The 21,077-nt window shown below is 52.9% G+C and overlaps 7 protein-coding genes across 7 annotated transcripts; 2 read left to right on the top strand and 5 right to left on the bottom strand.

The window, feature by feature from the left end:
• Positions 1-637: 637 nt before the first annotated feature.
• A1O3_06896 (uncharacterized protein) lies at positions 638-5,481 on the bottom strand (the record flags this gene model as incomplete). The annotated part of the gene is made up of 2 exons (XM_007737010.1): positions 638-5,128; positions 5,182-5,481. The coding sequence occupies 2 exons, from the start codon at positions 5,479-5,481 to the stop codon at positions 638-640; spliced, it is 4,791 nt and encodes a 1,596-aa protein (XP_007735200.1).
• A 405-nt stretch (positions 5,482-5,886) lies between these two features.
• Positions 5,887-8,397, top strand: A1O3_06895 (DNA repair helicase rad15; the record flags this gene model as incomplete). The annotated part of the gene is made up of 2 exons (XM_007737009.1): positions 5,887-5,903; positions 5,952-8,397. The coding sequence occupies 2 exons, from the start codon at positions 5,887-5,889 to the stop codon at positions 8,395-8,397; spliced, it is 2,463 nt and encodes an 820-aa protein (XP_007735199.1).
• A 372-nt stretch (positions 8,398-8,769) lies between these two features.
• Positions 8,770-9,248, bottom strand: A1O3_06894 (uncharacterized protein). Its single transcript, XM_007737008.1, has one exon. It carries the CDS (start codon positions 9,236-9,238, stop codon positions 8,996-8,998), a length of 243 nt encoding a protein of 80 aa, XP_007735198.1. The 5' UTR covers positions 9,239-9,248; the 3' UTR covers positions 8,770-8,995.
• A 1,447-nt stretch (positions 9,249-10,695) lies between these two features.
• Positions 10,696-11,766, top strand: A1O3_06892 (phytanoyl-CoA hydroxylase; the record flags this gene model as incomplete). The annotated part of the gene is made up of 2 exons (XM_007737007.1): positions 10,696-11,571; positions 11,635-11,766. 2 exons carry the CDS (start codon positions 10,696-10,698, stop codon positions 11,764-11,766), a joined length of 1,008 nt encoding a protein of 335 aa, XP_007735197.1.
• A 52-nt stretch (positions 11,767-11,818) lies between these two features.
• Positions 11,819-12,823, bottom strand: A1O3_06891 (uncharacterized protein; the record flags this gene model as incomplete). The annotated part of the gene is made up of 1 exon (XM_007737006.1): positions 11,819-12,823. The coding sequence occupies one exon, from the start codon at positions 12,821-12,823 to the stop codon at positions 11,819-11,821; it is 1,005 nt and encodes a 334-aa protein (XP_007735196.1).
• A 466-nt stretch (positions 12,824-13,289) lies between these two features.
• A1O3_06890 (uncharacterized protein) lies at positions 13,290-14,996 on the bottom strand (the record flags this gene model as incomplete). Its single annotated transcript, XM_007737005.1, has 1 exon — positions 13,290-14,996. One exon carries the CDS (start codon positions 14,994-14,996, stop codon positions 13,290-13,292), a length of 1,707 nt encoding a protein of 568 aa, XP_007735195.1.
• A 981-nt stretch (positions 14,997-15,977) lies between these two features.
• On the bottom strand, positions 15,978-20,348 carry A1O3_06889 (ATPase; the record flags this gene model as incomplete). The annotated part of the gene is made up of 1 exon (XM_007737004.1): positions 15,978-20,348. The coding sequence occupies one exon, from the start codon at positions 20,346-20,348 to the stop codon at positions 15,978-15,980; it is 4,371 nt and encodes a 1,456-aa protein (XP_007735194.1).
• Positions 20,349-21,077: the final 729 nt, after the last annotated feature.

The following is a 21,077-nucleotide window of genomic DNA, read 5'->3' as shown; positions in this document are numbered from 1 at the left end:
AGTAAGACTCTAGTACCTTTTAAGACACCTCTAGGCGCTTGTTAACAGAGCCGCAAGCCTAAGACTAAGGGGCTAAGGCTCTTAGGCCCGTTCCGCTCCGTTTACCATCCCACCTACTAGCGCATCTTAGGTACTTGTCGACATACTCGGTACAGTATGCAGATTCGTCACCCAACTACCCAACTATCTCGGCATGGACGGCTTACAGCCAGTTTGGCCTGTTAAGATATTGGATCTTCTATCTTCTCGGGTTCTATCTAGCCACGATACTCTTCATTATGCAAAATAGACCATCTTACCTCTTGTCAAAGCCAGGGGAGAGAGAAAGCGCCACACCACCACTCTTCTAGCCTCACATGCCCTTCGACCGAGTCCGACAAAGATAACGAGATCACCGTTCTTCCTAGTCTCCGGTTCGATCAACCACCTCGGGAGCTATCTCGCTATCGGCCCTCTTCTTTTCGGTCCGCTGGACTAGGATATAAAGTCCTACGCTCCTATCACAAATCACCAGGCGATCCGAAGACATGATGGCAGATGCTGGAGAGCAGAGTTTGGCCATCGGACACATCTCTGCCTCGGCACCTCATATGATGCAAGTGCCTTGGGAAACAACCTCAATTCCGCTAAACCTCCGTCAGGCGTAGTTGAAATTGTTCCGACACAACGGACAACTGGAGCTGTTGGAGCTTTTGAACCACCTGAAGAGGCATGTGCCATGGAAAGTGTTGCGGCAAGTCCCACATCTCTTGTTCGGTGTCTGCATATCCGTGCCGATGATGCTGTAGCAAATGGCACACTCACTTTGCCCTTTCAGGGCACCTTGAACGTTGCGTCGAAATGCTACTAGGCCCTCAATAATGCTTCCCTCGCTGAAGATGATGATCTGAAAAGTTCGGAGCCAGGATTGCCAATTCTTCTCCGAGACACCGACTCGAGTGCGTGAAGACACGGTGGGCGACTCAAGAGGATAGGTGGCGGGGAGGGAGATTGCCAGAGAAATAGGAGGCGACTCAGGATCGATGGCGATCGACGCTACCACTTCAGATCCTCCGAGAGATGCTTTGACACTCACCGAGGCCTCGCTGTCATCCTGCGGCTGGCTGGCAACCCATTCTGTGACTGTGCGAATCGCGGCTGAAATCAAGGACGGAGAAAAGTACTTTTGTGTCCAGCTCTCTAGAGGCAGTTTCACTCTGTTTTTCTGCTCGAGGAACCACCCCCTTGTCAGACTCGGAAGGTAGAACAGGCAGCAATAGTACAAGTGCATGGCCAGGCTTCGTTCAGCTGTCCCGTCCATCTCGTCAGAACCCAGCCGAAACGTTTCCAGGTCAGCTTTGGAAGCGTCCACCGGACGACTGGTAGTGATGCGGCTAATATCACAAATGACTTCAAGGAGCCTCGGAAGAACGTCCCGTTCTTTGATATCTAAGGTGTACCGCTCCCGAAGTTTATATGACGCCCTCGTGAAGTGATCGAAGACCAGGTGCCAGCGAAGCAGATAGGTTTGACGAACTGAGCCGGGGCCTAGTTCAGATGCCCCTGGCGTATCTAATAAGAGGGACAGCAGTTCATTTGGAAGATGGGCGACTTTCTGTTCCAGGGCAAGCTGTAGCGAAAGGTGCTCTTGTTCTGCTGGGATGGAACGATGCAGAAGATCGTAAGCGGCACCCCGAATTGCAGGCTCCGCGGACGACAGAAAGGGATACATATTCACGTCATGTCGAGCGGGAATATGTAAAAGATGTCTTCGCAACAGTTCCGCAGTCATTCGGCGTGGTTGGTTCGTCTCTTCTTCCGGTATTTTGAACATTTCCAGGCATTGCACCAAGCCATCTGCGAGAGATACCTGCGCTGCCGTCCACGACTCTCCCAAATCTTCGTTGCAAGCGTCAGACTCTGCCAGAAGTTTCAGACGCCCGTACAGACGGAGAGAAGCATGCAGGAGAGGGATGTTATCTGCCAAATCGTGTCCATCGTGCCACAATGAAACTATATGTTGTAAAATGTTGTCCCAATGTGCACCATAGACGTCTTTGGAGGCGGAGAGAACCGGATCGAGTAGTCTCATTGCCTCCGTTTGATACCCCAGGTCGTCAGACGCATCAATCAATACACGGGATAGCCTTTGTGCGAAGAAGATCAACCGTGGGCCAGGGATTTCATTCAAGGGTTCTGAGCGGCCGTCGAGGAGTAAGTCGAGCAGAACGAGAGGGCGTAGTCCCATAACCGAATCTTCAGATTTCGTATCCGTGCCCATACTGATCAGCTCATTGAGGAGCCTGCGTCCTTGCTGAGTACTGACGACTTTATCGCGACAGACACATATCAGGCTTGCTGATCGTATAGCCTCTGGCGCCCTATGAAGCTCTTCCATCTCGGTATTAAAGGATGATAAGATGCGACTCAACCCATATTCATCGGCATACCGGGATGCAATGTCCGTAAATGCTAAACCCGTCAGATACGACTGAGGCGTCAGACCGACCGTTGAGCGAATTGCGTCGATCCAGGTATTGATCAGGCCATCATCGTGGATCCAGTTTTGCACCAGCGAGTTTCCCTGAGAGAGAACGTCTGCAGCTTCATCAACGACCTCGTTGCTTGTGTTCTGCCAGATATCATTTGCTGACTCCATGGTCAGTTTCTCATTCACAAGCTGTAATGCCAATGGGTAATGGACATAGAGTACACCCAATTGCTCTGCGGATAACCTCGAGAGAATATCAGTGTCGGAGGCAATCCTGGTGACATATAAGACGAGTCGGAACAGAAGAGAGAATTCATCCATATCTCGAAGATGCCGAGTCGGTGCTCGAGCATCTTTTTGCTCAATCAGAAATATGATACCATGGAGAGCATTGGTGACAGCTAACGAACGAGGGCGTCTTCCACCAATCTGACTTCTGAGGGCATCGCCCCATTGAGCAGCAGAAGGTAAGATTCCTGGTACCGACTCAGCGCTGTCCAGCGGCTTATTCTTCAATGTGTCTTTCGCAAGGTCGATCAACGTAAAGATAGACAATGGAACACCATTGCCAGAAAGCTGGTCCGCAATGACCATGGTGGAAGTCGTGGCAGCTGAATCTTGGCCTGAAGGTGCTGCTTTGATCTTTGATATCAATAAGTTCGCCAAGTCTGCCGTGTCATGGTGCTGGGAGTCTGATAACACGAGGAGTCGTGATAGAAGCTCACCTCCTAAGCCGCTTGAGACTAGATGGACGGTATCAGGGCGGCTGAAGAGACTAAGAAGGAAATTGAGCGTGCTCTGTTGAGACGCTGCATCTGTGTCGGAAGATAACTGAGCAAGAATACATTGGGTACATCTTTTCCAAAAGTTCGAAGCGTGAAGCTTCGGATTCTGTAGAATTGCCCGCGTCATTCGTTGGACAGAATCTTCTCCAAGAGAAGCAGAAATATTATGCAGAACAAAGGTTTCAAGTTCGGAATTCACCGAGAGCTCTTCTTCTGATAGCTGACTGAGAAGTCTTGAAAGTGCACTTGCACAGTATTTGTTTTCGCTAGAATGGATCAAGGTTGAGATAGTTTGCTCAATGTTCTGACCACGGCCTAGAATAATGGCAATAATATATTCCGCAGAAGGGCTGCTGAGCAAAGCCAGGGCATCTGAAGTCAAGAAGGATTCAAGCCACTGAGGCCTCGGCGACTCCGGGTTAGCCGTGATGCTCTCGAGGACAAATGCCGCGGAATAAGGCTTGCCGTTCCGAGTTCTCAAGAGGTCCGTTGCAACACGGATCAAATCCTCATCACCTTTCTCGAAGACACGCAGTGCATGTGACCTTTCAGCCTGGCTGAGAACATCAGGCTGCAAGATAGATGACTTCAAACGGAACAGACGTTGTGCTTGAGCAACAACAGCATCCTGGGACTTTGAAAAGTCCTTGGAAGTCTCTGGAAGTGACAGCTTTATACAATCGGAAACTTCCTGGCACAAACTTAGCCACGCAGTCTCAAAGACATAGTTTAAGCCGTGATGGAGGATATTGGCCAATATCTTCGCTGAAATCTGCAAGTCACAGGATGTGGGTAGTTTCCAGGAAGTTTGCTGTGCGTTTTGGGAGATGAACTGGGTCACCAGAGGAAATAGCTCTTCGTTCGTCAAGGTGGATTTCGAATCTTCGTCATGGAGCATGTCCAGAACCCAAAAGCATATGCTGGCGTAGGCCGACCATGCAGTCGGGAGATTCTGGCGGGGTTCTTCCGGATGGGACACGCCAGCACGGAAAGTATTGACCAAAGTTGTTGCGGATGTCAATTGAATCGTGCCATCGAGGTGGTCCGGAGCCCAGATTTCGAGGGGAATTCGGCGGAGAAGTGTAGCAATCGTGGTCCAAAAATCCGCCGGTCCTCTTTGCGACCCATTCCTCATATACTGGAACAATCTTTTTGATGCTGATGTCTTTGATGTGTAATCTGAGGTCCAGATCTCAGGTCGGTGCACTGTCAGGAGCAGAAGTGCCTCTGTTAGTTGGCGCGATGAGCCAAGTTGACTGCTGTGCAGAGCTTTGCCGATAAAGCATGTACTTATGGCGTTCCAACTCAGGTGTTCACTAACCGTCTCTGTGCAGACGGCAACCAGAGAACACACGGCTCTGCGTAGATTAGGATCTTCAGAGTAGGAGTATTCCCAGAGACCCTTGTCTGTCACAATCTTCTTGAGGCCTTCAGGCACTTCAGTCACCCCTCCGTCAGAGGTTCCGGGGAAGTTACTCTTTAAAACTTGACGGAGCATGTAGATGGCATTTCCAACAACACGCACAAATTTCGTTTCAGCGTCATCGGGGCTTGTCGAGCGTTCATCGCTTAAGGTCTTGGGGGTCTGGACCAATATGGCATCCTCAGCATATTCAATGAGCGCATCTTTGTAGATCTTCCACAATGCCCGCCTTCTCTCCTCAGTTTTGAATGCCGTTGAAATTGAATCTTGAGCTGCCCGCGCCACCAACTTGTCGCTGTCGTAGACCCCAGAGAGCCACGGTCCGACGACCTTGGATAGAAGTGGCGCAATTCGTCTGCCGGAGACCGCAGTGAGGGACCCCTGAAGGGCATGTGCAAGCTGTCGAACTCGTCGAGAATTATCGATAGAGGTACGAGGATATAGGCCGACCTGTACGCAGCTTCATCAGTAGAGTGTCAACGGCCAGATCCAGGTTGACAAACCCATGCTTCGAGTAAGCTGGAATCGATTTGGTCAGCGGACGTGACAGAGCTGATATGCTCCTGCAGCTCCTCTAGTGCTTTGGCCTTCGTAGTGCTATCTTTCTTGCCCAGGTTGCGGAGGGCGACGATAATGTGAGGATTAGACACGCCGCTGAGGTCAGGTTGCTCAGTGATATAGGACAACGGCGAAGCTGCGGACTTGAAGCCGTTGGAGGGCGCGCCGAAACCGAAGGAGGACGACCCAAAGGTAGCAGAGGCAGCACGGGCGCTTGATGCCTGTGATTTGAATTTCTTGCTCATGCTGCTCTGGCCGCCCTCGTCTTCTAACGGGAGATTTGAAGATGATTCACTTGTGTCTGCAGCATCGGAACCCCTCTTAGGTGCCTCTGAAGTTGACTCTGGTGACTCCAAATTTTTGGGAGGGTGGCCAATGACGTCTGCGCCGATCCATGAATGACAGTACGGATTATGGATTACGCGACTCATATTCTCAGGCACCTGCGCGGCGATCGCGTGTGCCACTTTATAGATTTATCTTCGTTCACGACGCTTTTAGCCACGACCTCAAGTTCGGCCTGACTCTCTAGGCACTTTGTAACCGTCCCGGCTGAACCCACTCCACCAAATGTTGGCTTGCTAGAGACACAAGATTGGTGTCGACGGTGGGATGTTAAAGTGGTGGCCAGCCTTGGTCATCTTCTCGTCATGAAGTTCTTCATCGAGTAGGCAGCGCCGTTCTGGTCTGCAACACTTTGCTGATGGGTCAATAGTGATCTCCCCGTTCTCTTCCCATATCCACGGATCTACCCCGAACAATATGCCTACATGTGCGATCTCAAACGGACCCTGGACGCAGGTGGTCACTGCGTTCTCGAGATGCCTTCCGGGACCGGCAAGACAGTCTCTTTACTGTCGCTCATTGTGGCGTACCAGCAGCACTATCCAGAGCATCGCAAACTCATCTACTGCTCGCGGACGATGTCGGAAATCGAAAAGGCACTTGCCGAACTGAAAGCCCTCATGAAGTATCGTTCCGATCAACTAGGCCATGTGGAAGACTTCCGAGGCCTCGGGTTGACCAGCCGCAAAAACCTGTGTCTGCATCCCTCAGTCAAGCGAGAGAAGAGCGGTGCCGTTGTCGATGCCCGGTGTCGGGCCTTGACCGCAGGTTTCGTGAAGGAGAAAAAGGAACGGGGCGAGGACGTTGACGTCTGTATTTACCACGACAATCTGGATCTTCTGGAGCCTCACAACCTGGTCCCGCCCGGCGTCTTTACTCTTGACGGGCTGCTCAGATATGGTGAAGATCATAAACAGTGTCCTTATTTCTCAGCCCGGAGGATGATGTCTTTCTGTAACGTCATTATCTACTCTTACCATTACCTCCTCGACCCTAAAATCGCCGAGCGGGTGTCCAAAGAACTGTCAAAAGACTGCATTGTGGTATTCGACGAGGCGCACAATATAGACAATGTTTGTATTGAGTCACTATCCATTGATTTGACGGAAGATTCTTTGAGGAAGGCGACGCGAGGAGCAAATAATCTCGAGCGCAAGATCGAGGAAATGAAAGCTTCGGATGAGGAGAAGTTGCAAAACGAGTACCAAAAGCTTGTCGAAGGCCTTCGAGAAGCGGACGAAGCTCGAGCCGAGGACGCATTCATGTCCAACCCGACGCTACCTGATGACTTGCTGAAAGAAGCCGTCCCGGGCAATATTCGTCGTGCCGAGCACTTTGTTGCCTTCTTAAAGCGCTTCATCGAATACCTGAAGACGCGCATGAAGGTCCTCTATGTCATCCAGGAGACTCCTCCTTCATTTCTCTCCCATCTCAAGGAGTTAACCTTTATCGAACGCAAGCCCCTTCGCTTTTGCGCCGAACGGTTGACTTCCCTTGTTCGAACTCTCGAACTGACCAACATCGAAGACTACCAACCGTTGCAGGAGGTCGCCACGTTCGCAACATTGATCGCGACGTACGAAACCGGGTTTCTGTTGATCTTGGAGCCGTTCGAGACGGAACAAGCCACCGTGCCAAACCCAATCCTCCATTTCGCGTGCCTCGATGCCTCCATTGCCATCAAACCAGTGTTTGAACGATTCTCCTCAGTAATCATCACCTCGGGAACCATATCACCCCTAGAGATGTACCCGAAAATGCTAAACTTCAACACCGTCCTCCAGGAATCCTATCCCATGTCGCTTACACGACGATCCTTCTTGCCGATGATTGTTACGCGTGGCTCGGACCAACAGTCGATCACCTCTGGCTTCCAGTCCAGATCAGATCCCGGTGTGGTCCGAAATTATGGCGCACTGCTGTTTGAGTTTGCAAAGCTCACTCCGGATGGTATTGTGGTGTTTTTCCCCTCCTACCTCTACATGGAAATGATCATTAGCATGTGGCAGGGCATGGGCATTCTCGATCAGATTTGGACCTATAAGCTGATTTTGGTCGAGACACCGGATGCACAGGAGACAAGTCTTGCATTGGAAACATACCGAACTGCATGCGAAAACGGCAAGGGTGCCATTCTCCTCTGCGTGGCCCGTGGCAAGGTGTCTGAAGGGATCGATTTTGATCATCACTTTGGACGAACTGTCTTGTGCATGGGGGCCCCTTTCCAGTACACTGAATCTCGGATCCTGAAAGCCCGCCTGGAGTTTCTGCGTGAGAATTACAGAATCAAAGAACAAGACTTCTTGTCCTTCGATGCGATGAGACACGCCGCCCAATGTTTGGGCCGTGTACTGAGAGGGAAGGATGACTATGGAATCATGGTCTTAGCTGACCGTCGATTTCAGAAAAAACGCAATCAGCTTCCTAGATGGATCGCGGAAGAGATTCACGAGGGTCAGACCGGCTTGAGTACTGATGCCGCGGTGGGCATGGCAAAGAAGTTCTTGAGAAGCATTGCACAGCCGCTGGTGCCAGGGCAAAAGGCACCGGACGGCTCCACGAAAGGCAAAGATAGCTGGGATCTGAAAGAATTGGAGAATTTTCAAAGAGAGCAGCGATCCAACAGAGGCGAAGGGGACTTTGGGAGGCAAGATGCTTACGCGCACGACTATCTTCACCGCGAGACAAACGCTGGATCAACTCTGCTCCACAACGGCAGTCGTGGTGATGTAAATACCGCCGACGAATTTGACGAAGACATTGCCGACGAGGAGTTTCTCATCGCCGAAAGGATGCAGATCGAACTAGTGGGATGATGATACATCGAACAAAGTCGTAAAACAGGACTCACCTTCACCGCAGGGTTCTCCTCCGTTCGACGGCTCGCGGCCGATTCGTCCTTGCCTGCCGAGCAGACTTTCACAGTGTTGGTTGAGGATTGGAACATCCATCCAGTGTATTTCTGGGTGTCGGACAACCAACTGACCGTCTCACATTGATCACCACCTAATGCCAACCACCTGCCACCAATATCTCCGGAACCTCTGGAACGGACTGAGCCATTTGCAGGAAGTTTGGATGATAGGGTTGGGACGATAGGAAATGCCGCGACAAGGTGCCCGTTCGAGATTCTCCTTCTCCGCCTCACATAAGGTACTATTGAGTTGCAAGGCCGATGACCTACTTCCGAGAATCTTGGATCGTTGTGGAAAGCACGTGGCCGCAACGACGGTCCCATCTTCAGTGGTAGGGTCGCAATCACGAAGTCCGATGAGCGGTTGGAGGCAAGCTTGACACGATCCGGCAGATCCCAAGGATACCGAACGGCCAATTTGAGGCTTGTGTGTTGGCGGCAAGAGCAGTCACAGCGCTCAGCAGCAACGGGCAGCTGGCTTCGCAGTGGTTGAGATCATACTAGGGCGACAACATCTTCAAGTAATGCTTGAACCATTGGGCAATCTCTTCATTTCGCAATGTCTTTCGAGAAATTTGCAACAAGGCGTCCGTCGATGACTTATGGTCAGGCGCCGGAGCTGAGTTCATTCGCCTGGCAACTTTCTTCTGCTCGGAACTTGAAGGGCATTGAATGATCACAGAAGGGCCCTGTGTGCTCACACCGGCCGCAGATGGGCAGGGCCTCGTTGCCTGACGTAACATGATTAGAGAGGCCCCTTGGCTGAAGGCACAACCTCATATTTTGACTTGCGGAGGCGGCATGTTCTGCTGCAATTGCTCCTCTCCGTAGGTACTGTAGGATGCGCAAACCGTTGACGAGTCGTTAACAGCTCACCAGGCTATGTAATGATCCCTCTGGCATGACGCATCCTGGAGCCAATGGACATAACGAGGAAAAACTCGCTCGTTCACGTGACCATGCCCAGACCGAAAGTAAAGCTGAATGCTCACAAGCGCCCAGGCCAATTTTTACCCTAATATATGAATTAATTCTTCCGAAAATGGACCTGGAATTGGCCTCGAGTTTTCGGGACCTAAATTGGTTGTATAGTGTAGTGGTGATCACTCGTAAGCCGCGCCCAACCCCCATGACAGTATTGCCTGCTAACGAACACAGCGGATTTTGAGTTGAAACTTCCGGCAACCCCGGTTCGAACCCGGGTACGACCTCAATTGATTTTTTGATTTTTTGGTCTTTTTTTCCTCTGACAAACCGATGCTCTTTCCGCGTCCACCTTCGTCCTTGCGCTACGGACGAGAAAACCAAGATGGATGTAAGGGGTTCATGGAAGCTAACGGTACCGCACTATGTTCAGGGTGAGCCAAAGTGATCCGTTCGGAGTGTCGCATGTGGACTCGATGTACGGAGTTTATTTTTACTTATCTTAAGAGGCGAAGCTGGCCTCTTTCGTCCACGAGCCTGTCACGCGATTTGTGAATCTTTACAGCCTCAGGTCACGGATGATGATTCTTCCCCTGGGAATGAAAAGAACGGTCCTCACCAGGCCAACGGCGGCGTGGGCTGGGTGCAAAACGTCTACGTTGGATTGCACGGGTTGGTTCTGGTGGCGGCGAGTCTGGTGCGGGTGGGATTGCGGGGTTTCCGGAGCACATTGTCAACTTTGGATCTGGGTCCCAGAACTGCTGATGTTATTTGTGGTGCAATCGGATCGCCAGGAGAATGCTGATGCACGACCAACATTGTAGGAGACTATTAGGGGCAACACTTACTGCGTGGAGAGACTCCATCCCAGGAGGCGTACAGGCAGTTTGATAGACTGTCTGTATACATTTGGTATACTTTTCCGACAAGCTTCGCCAGCCATTGCCTTCAATGGAAGCATGGCGGGGAATTCAGTGTCAGCGGATCTTGGAGACACGGGATTCACAGCCATTTCGGTCATCAGGGAGACAGTCCCCCAACCGCGTTACATACGGATACATAGTGTTGATCGGGATCCAATATTAAAATTTCTGGGCGTGTCAGCTGCGCTCTCATGCCCCGCCGTTCGGGAGATACATACAGAGTAGGTACCCCGGGGGAGGCGTCAAGAGCCTGGCCTGCTGTGTTTTCTGTTGTGGTTCGAGCTCCTCTATCACCATTCCGTCTCTTGTCGACAAAAAAAGACCAAAAAAGCCTACGTTGGCACAACATCAGGATGCCTCATGCAGAGTCACCCGAGCCTCCAGCCGCAGGACGCGACAAGCTTGTTGTCAATGATGGGCCCCTGACCCCCGACCTGTTCTCTGACCTGAGACCAACCACGCTGGACACTCCGATCGAAGAGGCACGCCGACGCTACGAAGAAGACGGCTATGTCTTCGTCAAAGGCCTGCTGCCCAGAGAAGATGTTTTGAAAGCGCGGGAGGGATACTTCAAGTTGCTCTCGCCCAGCGGGGTCTTGAAGCCGGGCACGAATCCAGTGGACGGCATCTTCGACGCGTCGAAAGACAAGCTGGACTATCCCGGCATTGGTGCAGGCTTTGCCGCTGCCAACGGCCGTCCGATAGGACCTCACCCTGAGGTGGCCAATCTGTTCGTTGACCTGGCGCTTCAAGCCCACACCGAACCATGGTACAAGGAAGACTTCTGCAAGCACCCGGCACTGCGCGACTATGTGGCAAGGCTGACCGGCTGGGGGGACAACACTCTCGGCGTCAGGAGGACGATTTTGCGCAACAACACTCCTGGCAACAAAGCCATTGGCGTCCATTACGACCAGATCTTCTTGCGACACGGAGAAGATACCGCGGTGACTGCATGGGTGCCTATGGGGGATGTCTCGCGCCAAGGCGGTGGCTTGATCTATCTTGAAAAGGGTCATACCTTGGGTGCAGAGATCGAACAGGAGTTCACGGAGAAGGCAAAAGCCAGTGGATTGACCGACGAGGAGGCGAAGAACGGATTCAATCGCAACATGATGGGCGGCGGCTTGCTCGCCGACGGCCCCGCGGAATTTGGACGGCGGTACAATCGTCGATGGCTCTTGACCGAGTATGAGGCCGGTGATGTGGTCCTTCACAACCCTTATTCGGTAGGGATTTAATCCTTTTCTCCGGCTGCTGCATCCACACCCACACACTGACAAGCTGTACAGATTCATGCATCGACCATCAACCACGACCCGGAGGACAGAATTCGACTGGGCACAGACCTGAGATTTGTGGACCAGTCACGGCCCTGGGACACTCGATGGGGCAACGATTACACTTTTAATGATGGCGTTTAGATGTTGAGCCTCAAGTACCATGCGTTTTTGGAAGAGTGTAGACCCCAGACTGTCAAAAGTCATCCACTCTCAATCCCAGTTCCTTCTCTTTCGCCATGGCCAGCAGCTCTCGGGCAATCACAAGGTCCATGATGCCCATCCCCACACACTTGAACACCAGGTTTCCGTTGGGTCTGAGCAGGCTGTCGTCATGGAGTTCGCCAATCTCGACCAGTTGGTCTGCAGAGACATTGGCCTTGATCAACTCTCCGGCCTCGACGAGGCAGCCTTCTTTCGTATCCACGTAGATGCAATCGCCCGAAAGCAATGTGTCCTTGTCGACTTCTTGCATGGAGGGCTTGTAGGACCCGATCAGCGAGATGAAACGCGACTTGCGGTCGAGATACGAGTGCGGAAAGTGTGGCGTGGTAGCCGGGGTGCAGCAGAAGATGACCTCCGAGTCTGCGAGGCGGCTTCGCAACTGTGTGTCGTAGTCTGGCCCGGCTCCGGTCTTGAGAAGCAGCCTGAACTCGGTTCGCGGATATCTCTTCCTCAGCTGCTCGAACAGCCGCTCCATCCTCCGAGCAGAGCTTCGGTTGACCACCGTGACCTGGCGGACGTCGCCCAGCAAGAGCGCCAGTTGGACATGCCACTCGGCCTGTCTGCCTGCGCCGAAAACGACGACTTTGGTCTTGGGATGCGGGTATCGCACATAGGCGATCATGACGGCCAGCGACGTGCGGAACGCAGTCACCTCCTCAGCGTTCAACACGCCCAACAGCTCGCCCGCGGGCGCGAACACGTTGATCGAGCCCTTCAGCCCGCCCGAGCTGATGGTCACCACTTTGACCCCGGTCGACGTCGTGATGGACGACGGCATGAAGAGAGACGTGTTGCCCAGTCGAGTCGCAATCGTCTCTCGCTCCGGCTGGTGGATCGTTCGCTCTTCCGGCCCGGCCGCCTTGCTCTGGGAAAATTCTCTCAACACATCATGCAGCCTCGAGAGAAGTCGCTGCGCCTCTTCTCGCGAGAGACTCGACAGCAACCCCAGCACGTCTCCATCTCGGAGCACTAACATGGCTGTCTTGGTCTCCTGCGGCGTGCTAAGACTTTACAGAGGCAGCTGCAGCCTGTTGAAACGGCTATTGCAGTTGGAGTTTCAGAGATCAAACAATTGGAGCGGTGTCGGAGGGCGACTGGGGCGGCCTTGTCCGAGCTTAGGCCACCAATTTATACCTTATAATGAACTCCGTAATTGAGGACGAGGATCTGGACGTTCCCTGCACCATGGGGTTACAGAATTCCATCACGGCGACACAGCTCCTACAAAGATAAGATGGGCGTGTGATTGTATCATGCACCGACGGAATACACACCCTTTTCATTAGCAGAGTATGGGGTGTAGTACCAGCCTGATGACTGAACCGAACTTGAAAACAGTCAAAACGGGGATCTAGCCGTCTACGTGGCCTTTCCATTCCCTGCCTCATTCAATCTGCTGATTTGTAACTCTGTAGCGTCAGTTGTGCGCCGTCGCTCAGGCCTCAAAAGCTGTTCCTGAGGGTGATGATGGTGGTATACACCATGCAGACTGCGCCCAACACCACGAATGCAGCATCCGCAGCTTTTGCCCACCTCGACCGAGCAACACCCAGGTAATGCAAGACTGGGGGATAGATGTAGACCAAAGGTACACAGCAGACGGAACCAATGAGGGCCACGAAACTGTCCAGATTGTTGGCCCCGAAGATTGAGACCAGTGCACACAGAACGACGAGGGCGGTTCGGAAGCCGTTTTTCTTCCACTTCGTGAATGTGTTTCTTTTGCCTGAGCGCCGACCAAATACCTTGCCCTCAAGGATGCGCAAGGCCGGGAACAACTGAACCGGTGTGCCGGCGAGCACTGCAAGTGCGTAGAGAAGCTGCACCGCATTGACGAGCTTGTTTTCCTGCGGGAAATTGGAGATGACTTCAATCTTCGTCGTCGCTCCAAAGGTGGCGTAGCACAGTGCCCCTACGGAGGTGAAGATAATGGTAATGATCAACATGATCGTCCACAGGAGTGGCTCGAACTTTTCCGGTTGCTTCATTGATGACTGGATAGGAAGGATCAGGCCAATGCCCTCGAAAGTAAAGATAGCAGACCCAATCGTCAAGGTGTACTGGTCAGGATTGAAAAGCTGGACGGTTTTGTGCAGTCCATGATCGGCGAGACTGGCAATGTCGTAGTAGTAGATATAGGTGAGACCTATAAGAATGAACACATCCGCCAATAATGCGACCGGACCCAGTTTGGAGATGTTCCGGATGAAGGCCAGTGGGACCAGGGCAAGCAGTTGCAAAGCGATCAAGATGTTGGTCGACAACGGGCTTTGGCCTTTGGTCACTGCGTCGAGGAAAGAATACAGGTTCTGGGCGACAAAGACAGTGCCGGCGCAAACGAAGCCGAGTTGTGAGATGGTGACGGAGCCCAGAATGATGTCTCTCATCCTTCGACCACCGATGGCCTCACCGAGCTCGCCATATCCGTTTTTGGCATGTACTTGTCGGCATTGCAATAACAAATGGAACGCCAGTGTCGTGATGACAGACACCAGCAGCAGAGTCATGGAAGAGAACAAGATTCCACCGTTGTTGAAAGCCTTGGGCAGAAACATGATTCCGGTGCCAATGAAGGCCTTCAACAGGGTGAAGAATGTCTTGGTCCGGCCGGCGTCTCCTTTCTTCTCCCTCCTCGTGGTTTGGCGGCGACCAAGAAGCGGTCTGCGTTCAGTTGGTGGTCGGCTTTCCTCCTCCTCGAGATCGTCAATTGCCGATTCATCTTCCGAGTCTTCGAGGTCTTCGCCAGCGAAACTGCCGTAGAGGGAAAGAAACTCGACGAAATTCCGTGTTACTGGCAGGACCGCAGGATTGAAGCGTCCGTACTTCTGCTTTATGAATGTTCGGCGGAAACCTCCAGGCGCAAGATGCTCGGCGACAGAAGCATCTGCGAGAGGAGGGGGCGTGTCGTTGGGATGGGAGATTGTGGCAGCTCGCTGAAGAGGCACGCCTCGCTGGTGAATCTTGTACAAGTCCCGGGTGATATCGCCACCCTGTAATTTGAGCGATGATTCTGGTTCAGCCTCTCCCTGGTCCCTCGTCCTCCCATGGTCGCTGACAGGATCGAAATCAGCGGTATACCCTGAGGGAAGGTGGCTGGAGATAACGCGGGCAGCTTGAATGTCTTCAGTGGAATTCGAGGCGTCTGCCATGATCGAAGGAGTATGTCAACAACAATGGGAAAGCAGTGGTCAAGGCAACTCCCGGGCCTCAAGGTGTACTGTCCTCTTGTACTCTCAGGTCCCTGACTGACTGTGACAATGCCTCAGTCAAGGGAGCTTCCACCAGGAGTTAGGGTTTGGGAACTCATGAAGCGTCGTCGAGGAAGCACAGAAAAGTTTTCCGTTTTCCAACGTCATTGTCAATGTTACATGCAACCTTGAATGCAATTGGCGGGCAGGTGCTGTACTCCGAAATCTGGAACCTGGGGTAATACAACATATAGGCGAGCAGCTGGACCTGACGCGCACTATTCCATCCGGACTTTTCACTCTTCACTTTGCACTCTTCGCTCTCGTTGCAGCCTGTTTTAATTTCCCTCGCTCCTCTGTCTGGTTGACATCTTGTTCGGAGGAGCGAATGGCTGCATGATCTGGAAGCAATGTCCCAGGTCGCTTTCCTCGGAGCTCATTCGGCATGCTCCTCCCACAAAATGGGAATGCTAATGGTGATTGACGTGTTAGGAAATCCCTAGACAGACCCGAACCTGTTCCAGATCCTCCTGTTCTTACCTTCATATTGACCTTTCGAGACTCCACCCCTAGTCGCACTCGCAGGCTGAGATTCCAAGATGGCTAGGTCAAAGACGGAGGAATTGATATACTGTGATGGATGGCCAAGCGGAGGTTGAGCCGCTCATCTCGCTTACCGTTCGCTTGGTTTACTCTGGGGACATTGTCGCTCACCATTTTGTGGACGTGGCTTACTGGAGATAGCCGACTCGTCTGGGCGGAACACGAAGGACACTACGTTTCATGCGTCTCTCTCTTTAAGACACTTTGTTGATAGGCGACAGATGCCGCCGAAGATTTCGGCTTGATTGCCTCGTCTCTTCAAATCAGCCGGGAACGTATCAAGTCATTCTATACCCTCTATACCTCTATACGCCGGCGCCCTCACTGCCGACTTTGAGCCTATCTTGGTCTACTCTGAGACTCCAATTTGACCTGGTTTTGTTTCACGAGCCGCCCAGCCGACAGGACAACACAAACATCGGCACCTTCCACAGCTGCGGCGCGATGTGCAATGGTTATGATAGTACTTTCTTGCAGCTCTTCCTTCAGAACTCTTTGAATCTCACTTGCGGTGTCAAGGTCGATGCTAGCTGTTGCCTCGTCCATGATCACAACTGCGCTTCGTCGCAGGATCGCACGAGCAAGTCCGACAAGCTGCCGTTGTCCTTGACTCAGGTTGCGCCCTCCATTGTCAATTGCGGTTTCCAGAGTCCATCCATATTTCCCGCAAACTCTCGAAAGAACGCCTTCGCAAGCGTAGTCCGAGTGCTCTTCCATCGGGTCAAGGTTATGTCGTAGTGATCCTGGGAAGAGAATCGGGTCTTGGGCGAGGAAGGTGATTCGCGTCCGCAGAGTTTGCTTGTCAACTTTCGCAATGTCAATGCCGTCGATCAAGATACGGCCGGAATCAAGAGGAATCGTTGTCAATAAGGCCAAGGCCAGCGTTGACTTGCCCGAGCCAGTTCTGCCAATGATGGCGTTGGTGGTGCCGCCCTTGAGGCGCAGAGAAACCTCCGAAAGAGCTGGTTCGAGATGAGGTTGGTATCGGATGGTGACTTTCTCAAACACGACATCGCCGCCATATCTTGGCCAAGCAGCCGGAGGCTTGATGAAGCCAGGGTCCTCTTGTTCCAGATGGAGGAGCTCAACCACCCGCTCTACACTGACAAAGTCAAGCTGCAGCTGACCGTATTGTTTGCAGATCGCATGAGTCGATTGGACAAATTTGTTCGCCGCAACGAGGACAAAAGCGGTCAGACCAGCCGACAAGCCCGAGAAGACAGCGAGTACGGTTAGGAGAAAGGTCGAGGCCGCCGACAGGGCGTCAAACCTATACATGAGCCACGCCTGCAGACTCCAATAGAAGTGGTCCATCTTCTGGAAAGCATCTGTGACCTGGATGTTCCGTTCCTGAAATTGCGGCTGGGCACAGAAGGCCCTGACCGTCATCAGCCCATTCAAGAGCGCCCCAAAGTTCGACATGAGAGGGCTGAGGGACACCATTTCAAGGCGTCGCAAGCTTTGGGATGTAGGGATGAAACGTAAGAAGATCATCACAAACGCGAGGGTCAAGGCGATTGCAAAGACCAGAAACACCGGCGTGACACTGGCGATGACAACCATGGAGGACAGCCACGCGATGCTATACCATATGACAACCAAGAACTGATCCGCAATGTTGCTATCCACCGTGCCGACATCGGAGGTCAGGCGGTTCATGAGTCTGCCCACTGGCGTCACATCATAGTAGTGAAAGGTCGTGCCGCTGATTCGATCCATGATGTCTTTGAAGATCCGAACGGCTGCGGTGTAGGTGACCACGAGCATGGACACTTGCGAGAGGAACAGGGCCAGCGTTTCAGAGACCACGATGACCAGCAACCCCAGTAGCCATGGTTGCACGTTGGTTGCCGGGTTCGGAAATTTGTCGAAGAAGCCGGCGATGGGACTTTTGAGCAAATGGATCCCAGGGTCCGACGACTGCAGACTGAGGACATGGACTGCGGCCGAATTGTACGCCTCACTCCACTCCTTCAGAAACCAGCTTTCAAGCACATATGTGATGCGGCATAGAATGGCGGTCAAAACGACCATGAACCACCCGGTCAGCCTGCCCGCTTTGATATACTCCCAGTACACAGCCCACTGCACTCCGCCGTGCACTCTGTGTTCATCTTCCACAAACTTATCGGGAACAGCCGCGGCTTCATCGACATCTGGATCACGGCCGTCATCTGAAGCAAGCTTCCCCGTTTCGACTACAGTCGCAGGGGTGGAACAGGCGAGATTTTCGTCGGGCCGGTGTAATGTTGCTGTACCGTGCGATATTTCAACAAACTGCGCGGCAACATGTTGACAGAGGTCGATGCGATGTGTAACGAGGACCACGGTGCGCCCGTTCATCAGACTGCCAACCAGGCACTTTGTGACTATCCACTCCGCAGTCTGCTGATCCAGTGCACTCACAGGGTCATCCAACAGCAGAATTTGCGTTCGACTGTAGACTGCGCGTGCGAGAGCAACTCTGGCTCTTTGGCCTCCTGACAACCCGATACCGTCTTCTCCAATGTGTGAGAGGTCACCGTGTTTGAAGCTGGCCAGATCTGGGAGAAGAGCGCATGCCTCGAGCGTCTTTTTGTACCGAGCTTCCTCGTATGGTGAATTGAAGAGAATGTTTTCCCGAATACTCATACTCTGAAGCCACGGCGTCTGGGCACAGTATCCAACTGGCACATGTGGTTTGAACAATTGGCCGTCAAGAAGATCGAGCTCCCCCAACAATGCTTGAAGCAACGCGGTCTTGCCCGCTGCGACCGGGCCGTACACCACAGTCAAGCCTTGGGGAAAGGAGAGGTTCAGATGCTGAAGGACCGGGCGAGACAGACCTGGCCATGAGAATGTGGCGTTACGCACTTCCAGTCGGTCGTCGGTGACTCCAGTGACTTCCGACTCATCGGATCTTTCCGGCTCGGAGATGAAGCCCTCAATGCGTCCCACCGCCACGGATGCTTCAAGCAAGACGGTTATCAAGGCCGGCAGTTCTCGAATGTTTGTCTGCATCAGCGCAAACAGTTGCAATGCAGGGAAGGCGATATCGACCCGTAGCTGGTGGCCTGCCAGGGCGGTGTAGGCAAAAAAGGACGCCACCGGCAGCAATCCGCTGGCGAGGGAGTTGACGAACCGGATGGCACAGTTCCAGAGGTAGGTGACAATTCTCAAACCGACCTCTCGTTGTCGCGCCGTCATGACATCTTCAAGCCATCTGAGGTGCCAGCCATACCATCTCAAATGCCTGATAGCTTCAACGTACTGTGATATCCGCTGTAGTTTGACGTCGGTCGCCTTCCTGCGCTCCTTTTCCCAGCTGATCAGTATGCGGGCAAGGACGTAGTTGAAGAGCTGGGCGATAAATACCACTGCCATTCCGACCAGGCATGACCACCCAAGCATACGCCAGGTAAGAACGACAGACAGGACCAGACCTAACGGCTTGTTGATTAGTGTCTGAAACTCCCAAAATCGCTGAGCAACCTGATAAACGTCGTTGCGCATCAAGTTCAAAATCTTGCCCATGGATGCAGGGGATTTCTCTTCGACGGCGTGGCCCTTCTTGGACCTGAATAATGATCGCACTCGCTGGAGCAACTTTCGGCCTCGTCCCGTGATAGCGGGCGACTTTTGGCTGTAGTCGTCCAAGGGCTCTTCAGTCGGAGGGAGGGGCCCTATATCGCTGGGATCTGGCCTGTCTGCTGTATGGCGGTTGGCCAAACCGGCACCTTTTGTGGTTTCTGGGTCACGGCTGCCCAAAATCTTCCTGTTCAGGGTCTTTTCGTATAGCATGGTGATCATTTCGCCTCTTGCACGTTCATAGCAACGTCGGCCAAACCAGAGGCTGAAGACTGCACTCTGGGCGGCGACAAGCCTGACCATGAGGATCAGCAGCGCAAACGTGACTGCAGGTCGTCTGCTGATATGAGTCTTCTCCATGGCCTGGAGCAACTTTTGCAGGATGACTGGAACGGAGTAGTTCGCCACCAACTCGAAGATGGCGAGAATGGTGAGAAGGACGAGATCAATCCAGTTTGCGACCAAGAGGCGTCTGACGAGAGTGCCCCTGAGTTCGCGGAATGCATTGTGCAGGTGCCGATGCTGGAATTCAAAACCGAGCAGCCAGACGTCCTCATCATGTAGCTGCCTTTGATTGCCAATCTTGATCAAGGGGCTGAGCCAAGAAACAGTCATCCATTGGAAGAGCGTCAAATTGTCTTCCGGGGAGCGAAATGCGTTGCTGGGTGTTGTAAAAGGTCGGCTGACGTCCGCTGGAATTGACGCGGGGTCTCGAAGAGGCATGTTGATCACGACTACTAAAGCCAGTATGGCCAAGAATGTACTCACACCGCCGAGAATCACTGATTGCCCGGACAGGTCATCAGAAGGGTGGAAGGCGAACGAGCTCACTCCCCCAGCGGCAATGCCGACGAAAGCAAGGAGCAGCGGTATCGATACCGTCGTCGGGCGCACCGCCGCAAGGTATAGTGCCGCCACAGCCCATAGCACAGCAGCAGCTATAGCCCATGGTGTTCTTGGTACGACGACAATCTGGACTGCAAACCCAGCGGCCGACAAGCCTATGAGGCCCGCTGCTGACCATGATATGGTTTCCCGTTTCCGGTCCGTATGGGATATCTCGACAGGCTCTTGAACGAAGGGCTTGGGCCAGAGCAAGCAGAGGCTTGAAAAGCGAGTGACACAGTTAGCCTTGGAAAGCATCGTGGTGGCCCAAGGCCATGCCTGGCATGTATCCGGGTCGCACAACTCCGCTGGCGACACCACGAGAGAAATGGCGCAAGGCAGCCCCAGGCGTGCGGCACTGAGCGTAGAGTGGGAGCGTTGCTGGTCTTTCCTACCAGGACCAGAGGGACTGCAGTGAGATACCGCGTCTTCTGCTCTTCGACCTCGACCTCGACCTCGGCTGGCCGTGTTCCCCGGATACTACGTCTCGTATCAGAATGTGGAGGAGGGAAGAAGTTGTGAGTGGAAGTTTGAAGTTTTGGATCATGGGCAAGAGCCAAGACGCCAAATTCCATCCGGGGTAGAACCTACTCTCTGTACTAACTACATCGGGGTCTATCGCATTACTAGGCATAATATGTTTATTGGTTTGGTGACACCATTGTACAGTGTCCAACCCTAGCTAGGCCGATCATTGTATTCCAAAACACTTGGGTCCCCACGAATCCTTCCGCCGGGTACTGGTTCGACTTCAATTCTAAAAGTGTCAACTAGGGTTGAAGGTGCCCCCCAGGTTCCTATGATAGATTGCGGCCATGATTGACTCGGACAGGCCAAAAGCTGCTCGAACCGTCTTATTTATCCGCACCAACTTCAGACTCCTCTGAGCCCTGAGACAGACCAGCCTCGGTCTGATTATGTGCCTTTCGCTTCCTAGACCAGAGGTTAGTAAACTTTCTCCAGGTTGTGGCCAACAATCCGTCGGGC

Source organism: Capronia epimyces (genome assembly GCF_000585565.1).
Source record: "Capronia epimyces CBS 606.96 chromosome Unknown aczIQ-supercont1.6, whole genome shotgun sequence".
In the NCBI taxonomy this organism is placed as follows: domain Eukaryota; kingdom Fungi; phylum Ascomycota; class Eurotiomycetes; order Chaetothyriales; family Herpotrichiellaceae; genus Capronia; species Capronia epimyces.
This window is presented reverse-complemented; position numbering and strand designations above follow the sequence as displayed.